This window comes from Globicephala melas, chromosome 2, assembly GCF_963455315.2.
Source record: "Globicephala melas chromosome 2, mGloMel1.2, whole genome shotgun sequence".
NCBI lineage: Eukaryota > Metazoa > Chordata > Mammalia > Artiodactyla > Delphinidae > Globicephala > Globicephala melas.
Window position 1 is genome coordinate 85146570 of NC_083315.2, and position 15659 is coordinate 85162228.

General features: G+C 39.4%; 2 protein-coding genes across 4 annotated transcripts in view; one reads left to right on the forward strand and one right to left on the reverse strand.

Annotated features, from left to right (window-relative positions):
* Window positions 1–2083, forward strand: part of FAM227B (family with sequence similarity 227 member B) — a 259682-nt gene extending 257599 nt beyond the window's left edge. Inside the window, exons 15-16 of the mRNA XM_060294279.1 lie at window positions 823–972; window positions 2057–2083. Coding sequence (XP_060150262.1) covers window positions 823–939 — 117 coding nt within the window. The 3' untranslated portion in view covers window positions 940–972; window positions 2057–2083. The remainder of the gene's footprint in view (window positions 1–822; window positions 973–2056) is intronic.
* Window positions 651–15659, reverse strand: part of GALK2 (galactokinase 2) — a 129214-nt gene continuing 114205 nt past the window's right edge. For 2 of the 3 annotated variants that reach the window (XM_060294277.2, XM_060294278.2), the window contains one exon: window positions 652–1461. In XM_060294277.2, coding sequence (XP_060150260.1) covers window positions 1254–1461 — 208 coding nt within the window. In that variant the 3' untranslated portion in view covers window positions 652–1253. Of the gene's footprint in view, window positions 1462–15659 lie in introns of all 3 variants that reach the window. The other variant, XM_070044921.1, reaches the window with a different exon arrangement.

Below are 15659 nucleotides of genomic sequence, written 5' to 3' on the forward strand. Positions count from 1 at the left end.
GATTCAAGATGATGATATCCAGGCTTTTTGCTTATTAATGTGCAACTCAATCATAGAATAATAGAAAATTGTGATAAACTTCTGGATAATTCATGCCACATGACTGCTGGTCTCTCAATTATCTGACTATGTCACAAAATGCTTTTCAGTCTAAATTTTCATATAATTCAGGAAAGCCTTCCCGTAGTCTATCCGTGAGAGAGAGCCACTCATTTACCATCACCACATGGCCAAACGTGCTGCCCATTTTGATAAACATATACAGGCACCCACCAATACCCCTACCCAATCCCAGAACCCACACTCAGCCTTTTCATAGTTTCACCCTCATGCCTCACACCTGCCCTACATTGGTCCACATATACAAACAAGTTTGCTAGACACACAACGAAGATGCAAGTCACAGATGGGTTTTCCTAGAATAGTAAACATGCCTCCTGGATTAGAGAGGCATTTGAGAAAAGGTAGTTTAGAGTGGGAAGAAAGCAAATTCCATGAACAAATTGAATTATCTGAATTAACATCCAGATAATTCTCTATGTCAATGTGAACAGAGATTAAAAACTTGAAGTGTCTTTTATCTAAGCTTCTCTATTATGACAGAGAAAGCTCAGGGCCAAAAGAATTGAAAGTGATTGTTTATATGATATCACATGGTTAAAAAAAAATTAAATGAGCCTGGGATTTTCTTCCTAAATCCATCTTTTGGAAAAAAAAAAATTTAAGTGATCCTCCTCATCTTGATAACTGGGAGAATCTCACTTTCAAGTATACCGTATCCAGGAAAATCTGTGAATCCTTAACAACGTATTATTTTAATAGCGTTCTGAAGCCCGAACTGAGAGAAAACTTCTGGCATCACTATCATCATCAACAACAGAAGACTTCAACCTTGAGGAAGAAGAATGCCAAGAGAAACCAGAAATAAACTGTATTTAAGAATGTATGTTTAATTCAAGTACAATCCATGAGGTCAGTATTGATGGTCTTTTACCATTTGTTTTTAAAAATCTTGAAATCAATACATCCAGTAAATTATCTTAAGAGATCTGGCCAAGCATAATTTTGGCTCTTATTGGTAGAAAACATATTTTAAGATGGAAAAATAATCATTATGAAGCATAGGGAGCTTTCAACCATTTCTTTCGAAATACATCTTGATAATAGCAACCATTCATCATAATACAAAACAGAAAGAGGATTAATTTGCTGTGGCATAGAAGTCCTGCCAGTTCCTAAATGCTCTAAATAGTTCAGGCCTCAAGGAAAACCAAAGCTCCACCTCCAGGTTTGGTAGCAAACAAACTCTGCTTCTCAGGCACTAAGCTTCGATTGCTCCTCTGGTAATAAGCTTCGTGCACATTTGCTAGGAAGCTGGACAGCTTGTCAGCAGGTACTATCGATACTGTGCAGCCTCCCCATCCTGCTCCCGTAAGTCGTGATCCTTGAGCCCCAAATTTCCTAAAACAATGAGAAAAAAAATTAGAACCTGAAAATGAAAATGAGAGTGATTTTCTTGGTGCTATAGAACAGACAGCATCTCCAAGAACTAAGAAGAGATTATGTGGTGTGTTTTGTGGGGTTTTTTTTCAGTACTGTCAAACATTTTAGGACATTAAGAAATTTATACTATTGTTTGAAGGAGATTTGAAATTTAATTGTATCTAAAACTAGCCCCCAGTTTTGGCTCTTAAGTAGTAAAAGTCAGTAGTACTCCTGTTTCGTAAGGGCTGGCAATAACCTACTGTAGTATTGATTCCATAAAGCCACCACTTGAAGAGTTGTATAGCAAGCCTATAGATGATCAGGAAGAGGGAGTAAAAAGAAAACAGGCAATGGACATGATCAACATGATGAAACAGAAGGTTGCTCCATATGAGGGCAAATCAAAATTTAAAGTGCAAGTCTTACATATACAAGTGAGAGCTTCCTCTGGTGGCTATTTAAACTGCATTCAGTCCCCTAGAACAGATAGCCTAGATTTGTGCTGAATAAATTTATCAACAAAGAATGTGTTACTAAACTCTAAATTAGTTCGTCTGTTCAATCTCTAAAGGGAAATTATGCAGACCTTTCCACAAAGAGGATAGTGGCTTCTGCAGGTCCATCCCCATTTTCCCTGCACCTTCAGGAGCTGGCTGGTCTGACAAATGGACTCGGAATTTATCATCAGACAAAACGTGTGATTGAGATGGAAACTACTATATAAGCCACCACACAGCAAGAGGTAATTTTAGTCACCATAAACCAGGCACAGTTTCAAACCTTGGACAAAAGTGAAAGGCCCTACACACAGTACAAGGATCACTCATCTTTAAAACATGCAATTTATCCTGACAATAAAAGTGAATGTATCAACAGGAAGACACTGGAACTCACCAAAAAAGATACCCCACATCCAAAGACAAAGGAGAGGCCACAATGAGACGGTACGAGGGGCGCAATCACAGTAAAATCAAATCCCATAACTGCTGGGTGGGTGACTCACAAACCAGAGAACACTTATACCACAGAAGTCCACCCACTGGAGTGAAGGTTCTGAGCCCCACGTCAGGCTTCCCAACCTGGGGGTCTGGCAACGGGAGGAGGAATTCCTACAGAATCAGACTTTGAAGGCTAGTGGGATTTGACTGCAGGACTTCAACAGGACTGGGGGAAACAGAGACTCCATTCTTTGAGGGCACACAAAAAGTAGTGTGTCCATCAGGACCCAGGGGAAGGAGCAGTGACCCCGTAGGAGACTGAATCAGACCTACCTGCTAGTGTTGGAGGGTCTCCTGCAGAGGTGGGGGGTGGCTGTGTCTCACCGTGAGGACAAGGACACTGGCAGCATAAGTTCTGGGAAGTACTCCTTGGTGTGAGCCCTCCCAGGGTCCACCATTAGCCCCACCAAAGAGCCCGGGTAGGCTCCAGTGTTGGGTCGCCTCAGGCCAAACAACGAACAGGGAGAAAACCCAGCCCCACCCATCAGCAGACAAGCAGATTAAAGTTTTACTGAGCTCTTCCCCAGAGCAACAGCCAGCTCTACCCACCACCAGTCCCTCCCATCAGGAAACTTGCACAAGCGTCTTAGATAGCCACATCCACCAGAGGGCAGACAGCAGAAGCAAGAAGAACTATAATCCTGCAGCCTGTGGAACAAAAACCACATTCACATAAAAATAGACAAGATGAAAAGGCAGAGGGCTATGTACCAGATGAAGGAACAAGATGAAACCCCAGAAAAACAACTAAATGAAGTGGAGATAGGCAACCTTCCAGAAAAAGAATTCAGAATAATGATTGATAGTGAAGATGATCCAGGACCTCGGAAAAAGAATGGAGGCAAAGATCTAGAAGATGCAAGAAATGCTTAACAAAGACCTAGAAGAATTAAAGAACAACCAAACAGAGATGAACAATACAATAACTAAAATGAAAAGTACACTAGAAGGAGTTAATAGCAGAATAACTGAGGCAGAAGAATAGATAAGTGACCTGGAAGATGGAATGGTGAAATTCACTGCTGTGGAACAGAATAAAGGAAAAAGAATGAAAAGAAATGAAGACAGCCTAAGAGACCTCTGGGACAACATTAAATGCAACAACATTCGCATTATAGGGGTCCCAGAAGGAGAAGAGCGAGACGAACAGAGAAACTACTTGAAGAGATTATAGTCGAAAACTTCCCTAACATGGGAAAGGAAATAGCCACCCAAGTCCAGGTAGCACAGAGAGTCCCATACAGGATAAAGCCAAGGAGAAGCAGCCAAGACACATAGTAATCAAATTAGCAAAAATTAAAGACAAAGAAAAATTACTGAAAGTAGCAAGGGAAAAACAACAAATAACATACAAGGGAACACCCATAAGGTTAACAGCTGATTTATCAGCAGAAACTACAAGCCAGAAGGGAGTGACATGATATAATTAAAGTGATGAAAGGGAAGAACCTACAAAAAAGATTACTCTACCCAGCAAGGATCTCATTCATATTCGATGGAGAAATCAAAAGCTTTACAAACAAACAAAAGCTAAGAAAATTCAGCACCACCATACCAGCTCTACAACAATTGATAAGGAACTTCTGTAAGTGGGAAACACAAGAGAAGAAAAGGACCTACAAAAACAAACCCAAAACAATTAAGAAAATGGTCATAGGAACATACACATTGATAATTACCTTAAATGTGAATGGATTAAATGCTCCAACCAAAAGACACAGGCTTGTTGAATGGATACAAAAACAAGACCCATCTATATGCTGTCTACAAGAGACACACTTCAGACCTAGGGACACATACAGACTGAAAGTGGGGGGATGGAAAAAGATATTCCATGCAAATTGAACTCAAAAGAAAGCTGGAGTAGCAATACCCATATCAGATAAAATAGACTTAAAGAATGTTACAAGAGACAAGAAAGGACACTACATAATGATCAAGGGATCAATCCAAGAAGAAGATATAACAATAATAAATATACATGCACCCAACATAGGAGCACCTCAACATATAAGGCAACTGCTAACAGCTATAAAAGAGGAAATCGACAGTAACACAGTAATAGTGGGGGATACTAACACCTCACTTACACCAATGGACTGATCATCCAAACAAAAAATTAATAAGGAAACACAAGCTTTAGATGACACAATAGACCAGATAGATTTAATTGATATTTATAGGACATTCCATCCAGAAACAGCAGATTACACTTTCTTCTCAAGTGCGCACAGAACATTCTCCAGGATAGATCACATCTTAGGTCACAAATCAAGCCTCAGTAAATTTAAGAAAATTGAAGTTATATCAAGTATCTTTTCTGACCACAACACTATGAGATTAGAAATCAATTACTGGGGAAAAAAATGTGAAAAACAGAAACACATAGAGGCTAAACAATACGTTACTAAATAACCAAGAGATCACTGAAGAAATCAAAGAGGAAATCAAAATATACCTAGAGACAAATGACAATGAAAACATGACAATCCAAAACCTATGGGATGCAGCAAAAGCAGTTCTAAGAAGGAAGTTTATAGCTATACAGTCCTACTTCAAGAAACAACAAACAGGGCTTCCCTGGTGGCACAGTGTTTGAGAGTCCGCCTGCCAATGCAGGGGACATGGGTTCGTGCCCAGGTCCGGGAAGATCCCACATACTGTGGAGCAGCTGGGCCCGTGAGCCATGGCCACTGAGCCTGTGCGTCCGGAGCCTGTGCTCCGCAACAGGAGAGGCCACAAGAGTGACAGGCCCACGTACCACAAAAAAAAAAAAAAAAAAGAAGAAACATCTCAAACAATCTAACCTTACACCTAAGAGAACTAGAGAAAAAAGAACAAACAAAACCCAAAGTTACTAGAAGGAAAGAAATCATAAAGGTCAGAGCAGAAATAAATGAAATAGAAACAAAGAAGACAATAGCAAAGTTCAATAAAACTAAAGGCTGGTTCTTTGAGAAGATAAACAAAATTGATAAACCATAGCCAGACTCATCAAGAAAAAGAGGAAGAGGACTCAAATCAATAAAAGTAGAAATGATAAAGGAGAAGTTACAACAGACACAGCAGAAATACAAAGAATCCTAAGAGACTACTGCAAGCAACTCTAGGCCAATAAAATGGACAACCTGAAAGAAATGGACAAATTCTTAGAAAGGTATAAACTTCCAAGACTGAACCAGGAAGAAATAGAAAATATGACCAGACAAATCACAAGTAATGAAATTGAAACTGTGATTAAAAATCTTCCAACAAACAAAAGTCCAGGACCAGATGGCTTCACAGGCGAATTCTATCAGACATTTAGAGAAGAGCTAACACCCATCCTTCTCAAACTGTTCCAAAAAATTGCAGAGGAAGGAACACTCCCAAACTCATTCTATGAGGCCACCATCACCCTGATACCAAAACCAGACAAAGATACTACAAAAATAGAAAATTACAGACCAATATCACTGATGAATATAGATGCAAAAATCCTCAACAAAATACTAGCAAACAGAATCCAACAACACATTAAAAGGATCATACACCATGATCAAGTGGGATTTATCCCAGGGATGCAAGGATTCTTCAATATACATAAATCAATCAATGTGATAAACCATATTAACAAATTGAAGAATAAAACCCATATGATGATCTCAATAGATGCAGAAAAAGCTTTTGACAAGATCCAACACCCATTTATGATAAAAACTCTCCAGAAAGTGGGCATAGAGGGAACCTACCTCAACATAATAAAGGCCATATACGACAGACCCACAGCAAACATCATTCTCAATGGTGAAAACTGAAAGCATTTCCTCTAAGATCAGGAACAAGACAAGGATGTCCACTCTCGCCACTATTATTCAACATAGTTTTGGAAGTCCTATCCACGGCAATCAGAGAAGAAAAAGAAATAAAAGCAATACAAATTGGAAAAGAAGAAGTAAAACTGTCACTGTTTGCAGATGACATGATATTATACATAGAGAATCCTAAAGATGTAACCAGAAAACTACTAGAGCTAATCAATGAATTTGGTAAATTTGCGGGATACAAAATTAATGCATTCCTATAGACTAATGATGAAATCTCTTGCATTCCTATAGACTAATGATGAAAAATCTGAAAGAGAAATGAAGGAAACACTCCCATTTACCACTGCAACAAAAAAGAATAAAATACCTAGGAATAAACCTACCTAGGGAAACAGAAGGCCTGTATGCAGAAAACTTAAGACACTGATGAAAGAAATTAAAGATGAAACAAACAGATGTAGAGATATACAGTGTTCTTGGATTGGATGAATCAATATTGTGAAAAAGACTATACTACCCAAAGCAATCTACAGATTCAATGCAATCCCTATCAAATTACAAATGGCATGTTTTACAGAACTGGAACAAAAAATCTTAAAATTTCTATGGAGACACAAAAGACCCCGAACAGCCAAAGTGGTCTTGAGGGGAAAATACGGAGCTGAAGGAATCAGGCTCCCAGTCTTCAGACTATACTATGAAGCTACAGTAATCAAGACCGTATGGTACTGGCCCAAAAACAGAAATACACATCAATGGAACAAGATAGAAAGCCCAGAGATAAACCCACGCACCTATGGTCAACTAATCTATGACAAAGGAGGCAAGGATATAAAATGGAGGAAAGACAGTCTCTTCAATAAGTGGTGCTGGGAGAACTGGACAGCTACATGTAAAAGGATGAAATTAGAACACTCCCTAACACCATACACAAAAATAAACTCAAAATGGATTAGAGAACTAAATGTAAGACTGGACACTATAAAACTCCTAGAGGAAAACATAGAAAGAACACTCTGACATAAATCAGAGCAAGATCTTTTTTGATCCACCTCCTACAGTAATGGAAATAAAAACAAAAGTAAACAAATGGGACCTAATGAAACTTAAAAGCTTTTGCGCAGCAAAGGAAACCATAAACAAGACAAAAAGACAACCCTCAGAATGGGAGAAAATATTTGCAAATGAATCAACGGACAAAGGATTAATCTCCAAAATATATAAACAGCTCATGCAGCTCAATATTAAAAAAACAAACAACCCAATCCAAAAATGGGCAGAAGACATAAATAGACATTTCTCCAAAAAAGACATACAGATGGCCAAGAAGCACATGAAAAGCTGCTCAACATCACTAATTATTAGAGAAATGCAAATCAAAAAACTACAATGAGGTTATCGCCTCACACCAGTTAGAATGGGCATCATCAGGAAATCTACAAACAACAAATGCTGGAGAGGGTGTGGAGAAAAGGGAACCCTGTTGCACTGCTGGTGGGAATGTAAATTGATACAGCTACTATGGAGAACAGTATGGAGGTTCCTTAAAAAACTAAAAATAGAATTACCCTATGACCCAGCAATCCCACTACTGGGCATATACCCTGAGAAAACCATAATTCAAAAGACACATGTACCCCAATGTTCACTGCAGCACTATTTACAATAGCCAGGACATGGAAGCAACCTAAATGCCCATGGATAGATGAATGGATAAAGAAGATGTGGTACATATATACAGTGGGATATTACGCAGCCATGAAAAGGAACGAAATTGGGTCATTTGTAGAGACGTGGATGGATCTAGAGACTGTCATACAGAGTGAAGTAAGTCAGAAAGAGAAAAACAAATATCGTATATTAACGCATATATGTGGAACCTAGAAAAATGGTACAGATGAACTGGTTTGCAGGGCAGAAGTTGAGACACAGATGCAGAGAACAAATGTATGGACACCAAGGTGGAAAGTGGCAGGGGGGTGGTAGGGGTGGTGTGCTGAATTGGGAGATTGGGATTGACATGTATACACTGATGTGTATAAAACTGATGACTAATAAGAACCTGCAGTATAAAAAAATAAATAAAATTCAAAAAAAAGTTAACATGTACTTCCAATTCTTCCTAATAAAATTTACTCCAAATTAATAGCAGATTTAAAACTCCATAATTAATTTAGCACAATTTTGTCCCTTTTTTCCATCTAAATGAGGTACTTTATTTCCTGGAAAATATCAGTAGAATATTACTGCTACTCTGCGACATCAGAATTACTGCACATCAGTAATTCATTTTCCCCCCAATGATTTTCTCTATTGATTTTTTCATCATCTGTTTTATTCAATAAAATATGTTTTTCATATGAAAGTAGATGTTTAAGGAAGAAAACAAAAATGCTTGCAAACAAATAAAGATTACTCATCTCTTCCTGCCCTTCAAACATTCAGCTTATGGCCCAGTAGCTGAACTGAGCCCAAACTCCTATGGTCCAGGCTGAAAAGTTTCTCTGACCCTGGGATTCTAGGATTATCATGAGTTCCTAGGCTGGCAAGGGGCTAGTTTGTAATTTAGTACAATTTAAAAAAACAAAAAAAACAAAAAACTGTCATGCAGCCATGTCAAACTATCTCTTCTTGTGGAAAATGCTGAGAAAAACAGAGGTGTCACTGAAGTATCTCTGAAAGACACTAAAATCTGGGCATCAAAGCTAACATGGCATGGTTTAGAGAAGAACAGTATGCCCTCTTACTTGATTTTCTAAGACCCAAACTATGCCATTTTTCTGGACTCAAGTCAACCAGGTCTCTTATGGTCTTCAATGAACTTCTAGGCATATTTTCTTACACTTTCTCATTTGTACTGTTTTTGAAAACTGTGGTTTCAAAATTGAACCTAAAGCAAACTCAAAGTGTTTCTAACTGGCTGCAAAACCCATAGGAATTGTGCCAGGAGGCCTAGTTTCCTGACTGTCCTGCCAGTTTCCCGAGGGCAGACACTAGAAATCCTTCTAGGTAAATATATTATTCACTTTTAAGTCTCCAGAGCTGTTATGTCACCACTCTGCCTGCTACAAATGAAAATGAACTGGATTGCATCAACCACATGGTCTGAAATCATCAGGGCTCAAATTTCCCCAATAGAGAACAATAAGTGCTATTATAAATAGTCCTCTGCCCCTGAGTAAGTGGCACTTGTGATCACAAATCGGGGGCTCCCCCAGCAGCTGGTCAGCAGCCTGCCCAGCTATACACATTCACAAAGGCAGAAAGATCCTGGCTGCAGTGTGCCCCACTGGTGCTTAACATGCCCTTTGGTACGTGCCACAGAAATTGCGAGAGAGAGCCAGAAGTTAGGAAACCAATAAGCTATAAATTAAGAAAGAAAAATAGGTGAGCTAAGAGTGTTCAGTGAACTTTTCACATTTGCATTTTTTTCCTAGGAGAACAGTAAGGCATTAAAAATACAGCTCCTGAGCTATTGCACATCAGAGAGGCAACACAAAAGTTATGAAAACCAAACCCCTAAAATCCCAAATATCAATTTGATGATTGTGGTCACTTGATTGGGAATAACCTGGAAGGGTTGGTCAAAACATCAAAAGCAGCCTCAGCCTTATAAAGCATGATCTACAAAACAAAGGCTAGAGCAGACAAGAGATGGAGATTATAAGGAATGTTCCCTTTGATCCTTTTTATCACTGAAAAGTGTATTCCTATAACTAACTTTCCAGGCACCTAAGTATAGCCTGAGTAAAACTTCCTGCTTTTAAATGAACTGAGTTGACCATAAAGCACTTACTAAGGTAAGGCACAGATCAAAGGTGGTGTTGAGCGGGGAGAGGGGAGAGATCCAGTAAGACCCAACTCTGCCACAAATCGCGAAGAGGGAAAGCAAGGAATTGTGCCTTGTATTTTAATTCAATTTTATTTATTTCAAGATAAATATTGATATATTATACAAATGGATATCAAATTATTTCAGAAAATCTTGAATTTAGGGACAGGTTATTATCTATCTCTCTAATTTCAGGCCAGCATAATTCCAGGCATTTTGTACATTCTAATAAGTGGCTGCTGGATCATTATATTTGTTTTAAAATATGAAAATGTATACTTACTGTTTATTTTTAATTAAATTAATGCTAAAAACTTCAATTATGTGAAACAAAGTAAAATAATAAAGGAAAATGATGATGCTTGCCCAGTTATAAAATAACTCTTAAATGCACAAAATGTAAATTGTAAGAAATGGCTAAATTTTAAAGAAAAATATATTGAGTAATATAAAACACTTTTGAAAGCATATATATATATATGCAGTCAGTAATGTACTCTTTTTCTGGAAAGACTTCTAGCTTCTGCTCTAAGCCTAGAATTTTCCAATTAGAGTCTCAGGAAAACACAGCTTCCAGAACAATTTCTATGATTTTTACAGCCAGATTAGAAACACTTTCAGATTACTTTAGATTCAAGAAACCACAGGCTTCAAATACTGTTCGAATGAGAAAGTATAAGAAAATATAACTGCATGTCTATTTTAGAAATTTAAGCCACATATGTCATTGAAGACCAGTTGGTTTGGTTCCAGCAAATGGCATACATACTGGGGGGGGAGGGGCAGCGGGACAATAAATAGAAGACAGAAGCCCAAAGACCAGCGGGCCCCTAAGGCAGCTGAAATGGCTCTCTCCCTTTTTCTTGACAGAGTGTCAGATTAGCCCATAAGAGCACGAGGAGAAGAGCACACACATGTGGATTTGCACTTCATTCTTCCCCATTCCGACCTGCTGAGGAGAATGACTGCAAGAGGCCGAGCAGCATGGCCAGCCATGGAATAAAACTGTGGGAAGACTTCTGAGGAAGACAGCAAATTAACTTTGGTAACCTTTGTTGGTCTATTAAAATTTGTCATTTATCTTTCTTAATAGCTTGGGCAATAATGCAGCAATGAGTCCTCTCTAATTCCATCAAGTGTCAAAACGAAGATAAAGGCCATTAACTATTTTTTCTTAAGTATAACCAGGGAAACCGTTAAAGAATGAGCTGTTTCACATATAATTGACTTGGTTTCAAAATTGTTTTGTGTTCCTCAGTAAATCCTACTTTAAAATTTAGCCATTTCTTAAAATTTACATTTAGTTCATTTAAAAGAAGTATTTTATAAATAGGGCAAGCTTCATCTATTTCCTTCATTATTAAACTTTATTTCACATAATTGAGATTTTCTAACATTAATTAAAAAATAAAAAAAGCAGTCTAACTGTGTAAGTATAGTTTCCTTCTCCCTCCCTGGCCCTTTCTTTGGATTCTAAACTGATTTTCTCTTGAAGAGCAACGAAAGGCTCAGCTGAAAAAATGCAAGCCTTGGTGATCTCTTCTACGCTTTTTCCCCCCTTCTCTCTACTTGGGTCATAAAGTAGCTTCCTATACGTTGTCCTATAGACAAGCTACCTAGAGACGCCTTTTGAATATGGTCTAGCTCAGATCACATTAACACTCGTAGATAGAGCCCTGAGTATTGTAGGCATCGAATCCTTCATTCACTCAATCAATTAGTTGTTTTCTCAAGCAAATAGTTTCCAAGCAGGCCTTCAGAAAAACTAAAGGAATTTGAAGTGCCACAAGTGGGCCAGGGAGCGTGATCTAAAGAGGGTCTTTGGGGACTTCCCTGATGGCGCAGTGGTTAACAATCCACCTGCCAATGCAGGGGACACGGGTTCAAGCCCTCGTCTGGGAAGATCCCACATGCCGCAGAGCAACTAAGCCCGTGCACCACAACTACTGAGCCTGTGCTCTAGAGCCCATGAGCCACAACTACTGAGCCCGTGTGACACAACTACTGAAGCCCACATGCCTAGAGCCCGTGCTCCGCAACAAAGAGTAGCCCCTGCTCGCTGCAACTAGAGAAAGCCCACATTCAGCAACGAAGACCCAATGCAGCCTAAATAAATAAATTTATAAAAAAATAAAGAGCGTCTTTGGTGGTGCTCCTCCTTGAAGCCTCTTCAGCTTCCCTCCTCCCTTTTGTGGTCTACCCAAGGCAACCAAACTTCTCAGGCTGCCCAGTCTTAGTCACAACTTGCCCACTGGTGTTAACTTTTCTTTAAGGGGACAGGGAAGTGTGGAGGTGGTGGTGATTCTTATGCAAAACAACACTCTACCAGAGGTTGAGTTTATGGCACAGTGGCCCACACCAGGCCTTGCCAGGGTCCTTCCCCTCCACCACGTGCCTGGCCCACTGAGATAGTCATAAAGCTTCAGAAGGAACTAGGGCTTAAAAGTGTTGCCATTTTTCATTTAAACCTCTCCCCGCATTTACCATTTACTACTCTCCTACTGTCTTTCTCTCCCCGGTTTTTAACCATTCTGTTTTACCACTATCTTGCATTCTTCTGCATTCCTCCTTTTTCTCCCCATACATCCACACAAAAGAAAGTGCCAGACCTTTTGAAAATGGAGTTTAGACTCCAATTTCCCATGGGACACAAATAGCCTACTGAAAAGTATTTGCTGACTGAGGAAGGAATGGCATCAATGACTGTATCTACTTAATTCTCCTGGGCTGTCCTCCTCTGAGGTTGCTCTACCGCTCAGGACCTTTTAGTAACTAGCAACCAACTGGAGTATTTGGAGAATATTACCTACTGGTCACAGTGACAGCAAAGAAAGAATTATATAAAGAAACTTAAGGACCAGACAAGTATTCTGGCCAATATTTCCAACATGCCAAAAGATAATCTTTCAACATGGGAAACTTGTTCCTTATATGGTTATGGAATAAGTAGAAATTAATTTTGATACTTAGCAATTCCAGACCAAAAAAACATAAAAAAGGGAATGAGCTCCTTATGCTAGACACAACTGAATTTTCCTCAGAAAAGCAATACAGCAAATGAAAATGGGCTAAACAGAGACACTTTAGCTTCCATTAAGAAAAGGCAAATAAACAAATAAATGGAAAAAAACAAAAGGTGTGCTCTTCCAAACCCTTTTAAGACACAGCCACTAAATCTTTCACTAGAACCACATTTTAAAAAAATATATAGACCTATAGACTTCTAGAACAGAAAAACACACTGGAGATCACAAAGCAAGGCAACAGTCCAAAGTCACAGAGCTCAGAATGAAAAGAGGCAGAGCTAGAACTCAACTTTCCTAACTTCCAGCCCAGTTTTCATCCTTCTCCACACACCACCTTCCCTGCTCAACGTGGCTTTGCTCCATGTTCAAATATTACACGCTGTGACAACCAAAGTCTCCAGCATTAAAGCGTTAAAGCTGGAAAAGGAAAATAGGTAAAAAAATGACCCACATTAAAATACAATCACATCTCAGTATGACCCAAGGAGAGAGAAACAGGTGAGGCAAAAAACACTGGATCAGGAGCTAGGCTTTCCCACTGACGCATTATGTTACCTTGTTCAAATCTCTTAACCTCTTAGTGGTCTCTTGATCTCTAAGGCCTCTTCCTGCTTTCATACCTTATGGTACTAGAAGATAATTCTGACCCAGAAATGTGAAGCCCGACCTTCGGAAACAAGGAAATTTTCTCAGGCCAAAAACCCGGGAGTCATCTTGGTTCCTCTCTTTCACCCATACAGAGTAAATTGTCTTTACTCTTCCTTCAAGGCATATCTGGCCTAGAATCATTTCACACTTCCACTGCCATCTTCTACTCAAAGTCAGAGTGCTTCCAATGGCTGACAAGGCCCAGGGGTATGACTCCCCACTACCTCTCTTACTTCATCAACTACTACTCTCTCCTTCCTGAACTGCCCTCCAAGCACACTGGTCCTCCTGCTGTTCCTCACATGTGACAGCCATGTACCTACGTCAAGACCTCTCTACTTGCTGTTCTCGTTACTTCACTTCCTTCAGGTCTTTGCTCAAATATCCTCTCCTCAGAGAGGCCTTCTTCAGCCACTCAGTATTATCAGCCACTCAATATAAAGTACTAGTACTCTCCGTCCCTCTATTATTTTTTTCATAACACTTATCACTACCACTCAATTTATTTTTAATTGTCATTTCCCTCTTTACCCATGAGAATGTAAGCTTCATAAAGACAAGAGCTGGTTGACCATCCCAGAACAAGCAAGTTCATTCGAGAATTCCAGGAGGCTGGCAAATGCCCCTCCGCTGCTTTTCAGGTGGGATTCAAACTACCCCACTATCTTCTTAGCAGCGATGCTTCTTCCTAGTTTCTGCACAAATCATTCCACTTCCTCTTATTTCCAGAACTGAACAATATCTGTCCCTTCCATTCACTGGGCCCTTGCTATTTTCAGAAAAGAGCACTTAAAATGAAACAAGCTCTGGAAGGCTTTCTGGCAATCAGTGAGCAAACACTGACGTCAGCAGAGTGATTCTCATCAATGCTATGTTCAAGTCTCTCCACAAGCTGGGTTACATGTGCCATTTGTGATCACTGGAGCTACTTGGTTTAAACTTTTCGGGCTGGGAATGTGGCAATGAGTGAGGCAAGCCACAGGTGCCAAGTGGTTAATTATATTTTCATTGCTAATTGCAGGCAGTTTTGTATGATTTTCTCACAGTGGAAATAACATCTAACCATTTGAGAGTTCTCCCAATTTCCCTTTCTGTTCTCCAAGGTCAGTGAGCGCCTTCTGGGTAAAGGAACCATTTTACTCTTTTATCCATTCTCTAGCAATTATAAGGAAGTTGTTCTCAGGCTTTGTGAAAGAGTTTCCCTCTTTACATTTCTGTCTCAACCGACCATTCATAAACTGGACTTTCTTCAGTCCTTTTCCCAAATTGCCTAACCTAAACCTGGAAGACAGGAAATGCTGACTCTCTGAGCAATTCCTTCAGCAACCTCTCCCCTGAAAATACATTTCTATCTAACCTAAACCTGGAAGACAGGAAATGCTGACTCTCTGAGCAATTCCTTCAGCAACCTCTCCCCTGAAAATACATTTCTATCAGGCTTGAGGTCCTCTTTCCTTTTTCTCCCCTCTTTTGAATAAAAGTATTAAACTTAGGACACCAAACAGGAGATGCTGGTAGAGCTGCAGTGTAGTGGGAAACACTGCTTAAAATATCATGAGAAGAAAGTAACGACAGGGTCTGTGTCTGAGCAAATCTCCCTGAAACACTTAATCATCCAAAGACAGAAAAGTCTTTTTTATGATGTTGTGAAGAACTGACTCCAAACCTGGAGCTTCGTAAAGCCATGGAGTCAAGTCTCCAATCTTTCATCCTACAGATTTTTAGGAGGGAACAAGTCTAGCTCTATGTCACAGACCACCCCTCTTATAGGAAGTGGGAAAAGATCTTCCTTCACTTAGAAGATTACAAAAATGCTTCTTTTTTCCCATTAATTTAAACAATTTCCTTGGGCAGCATCCTGCAG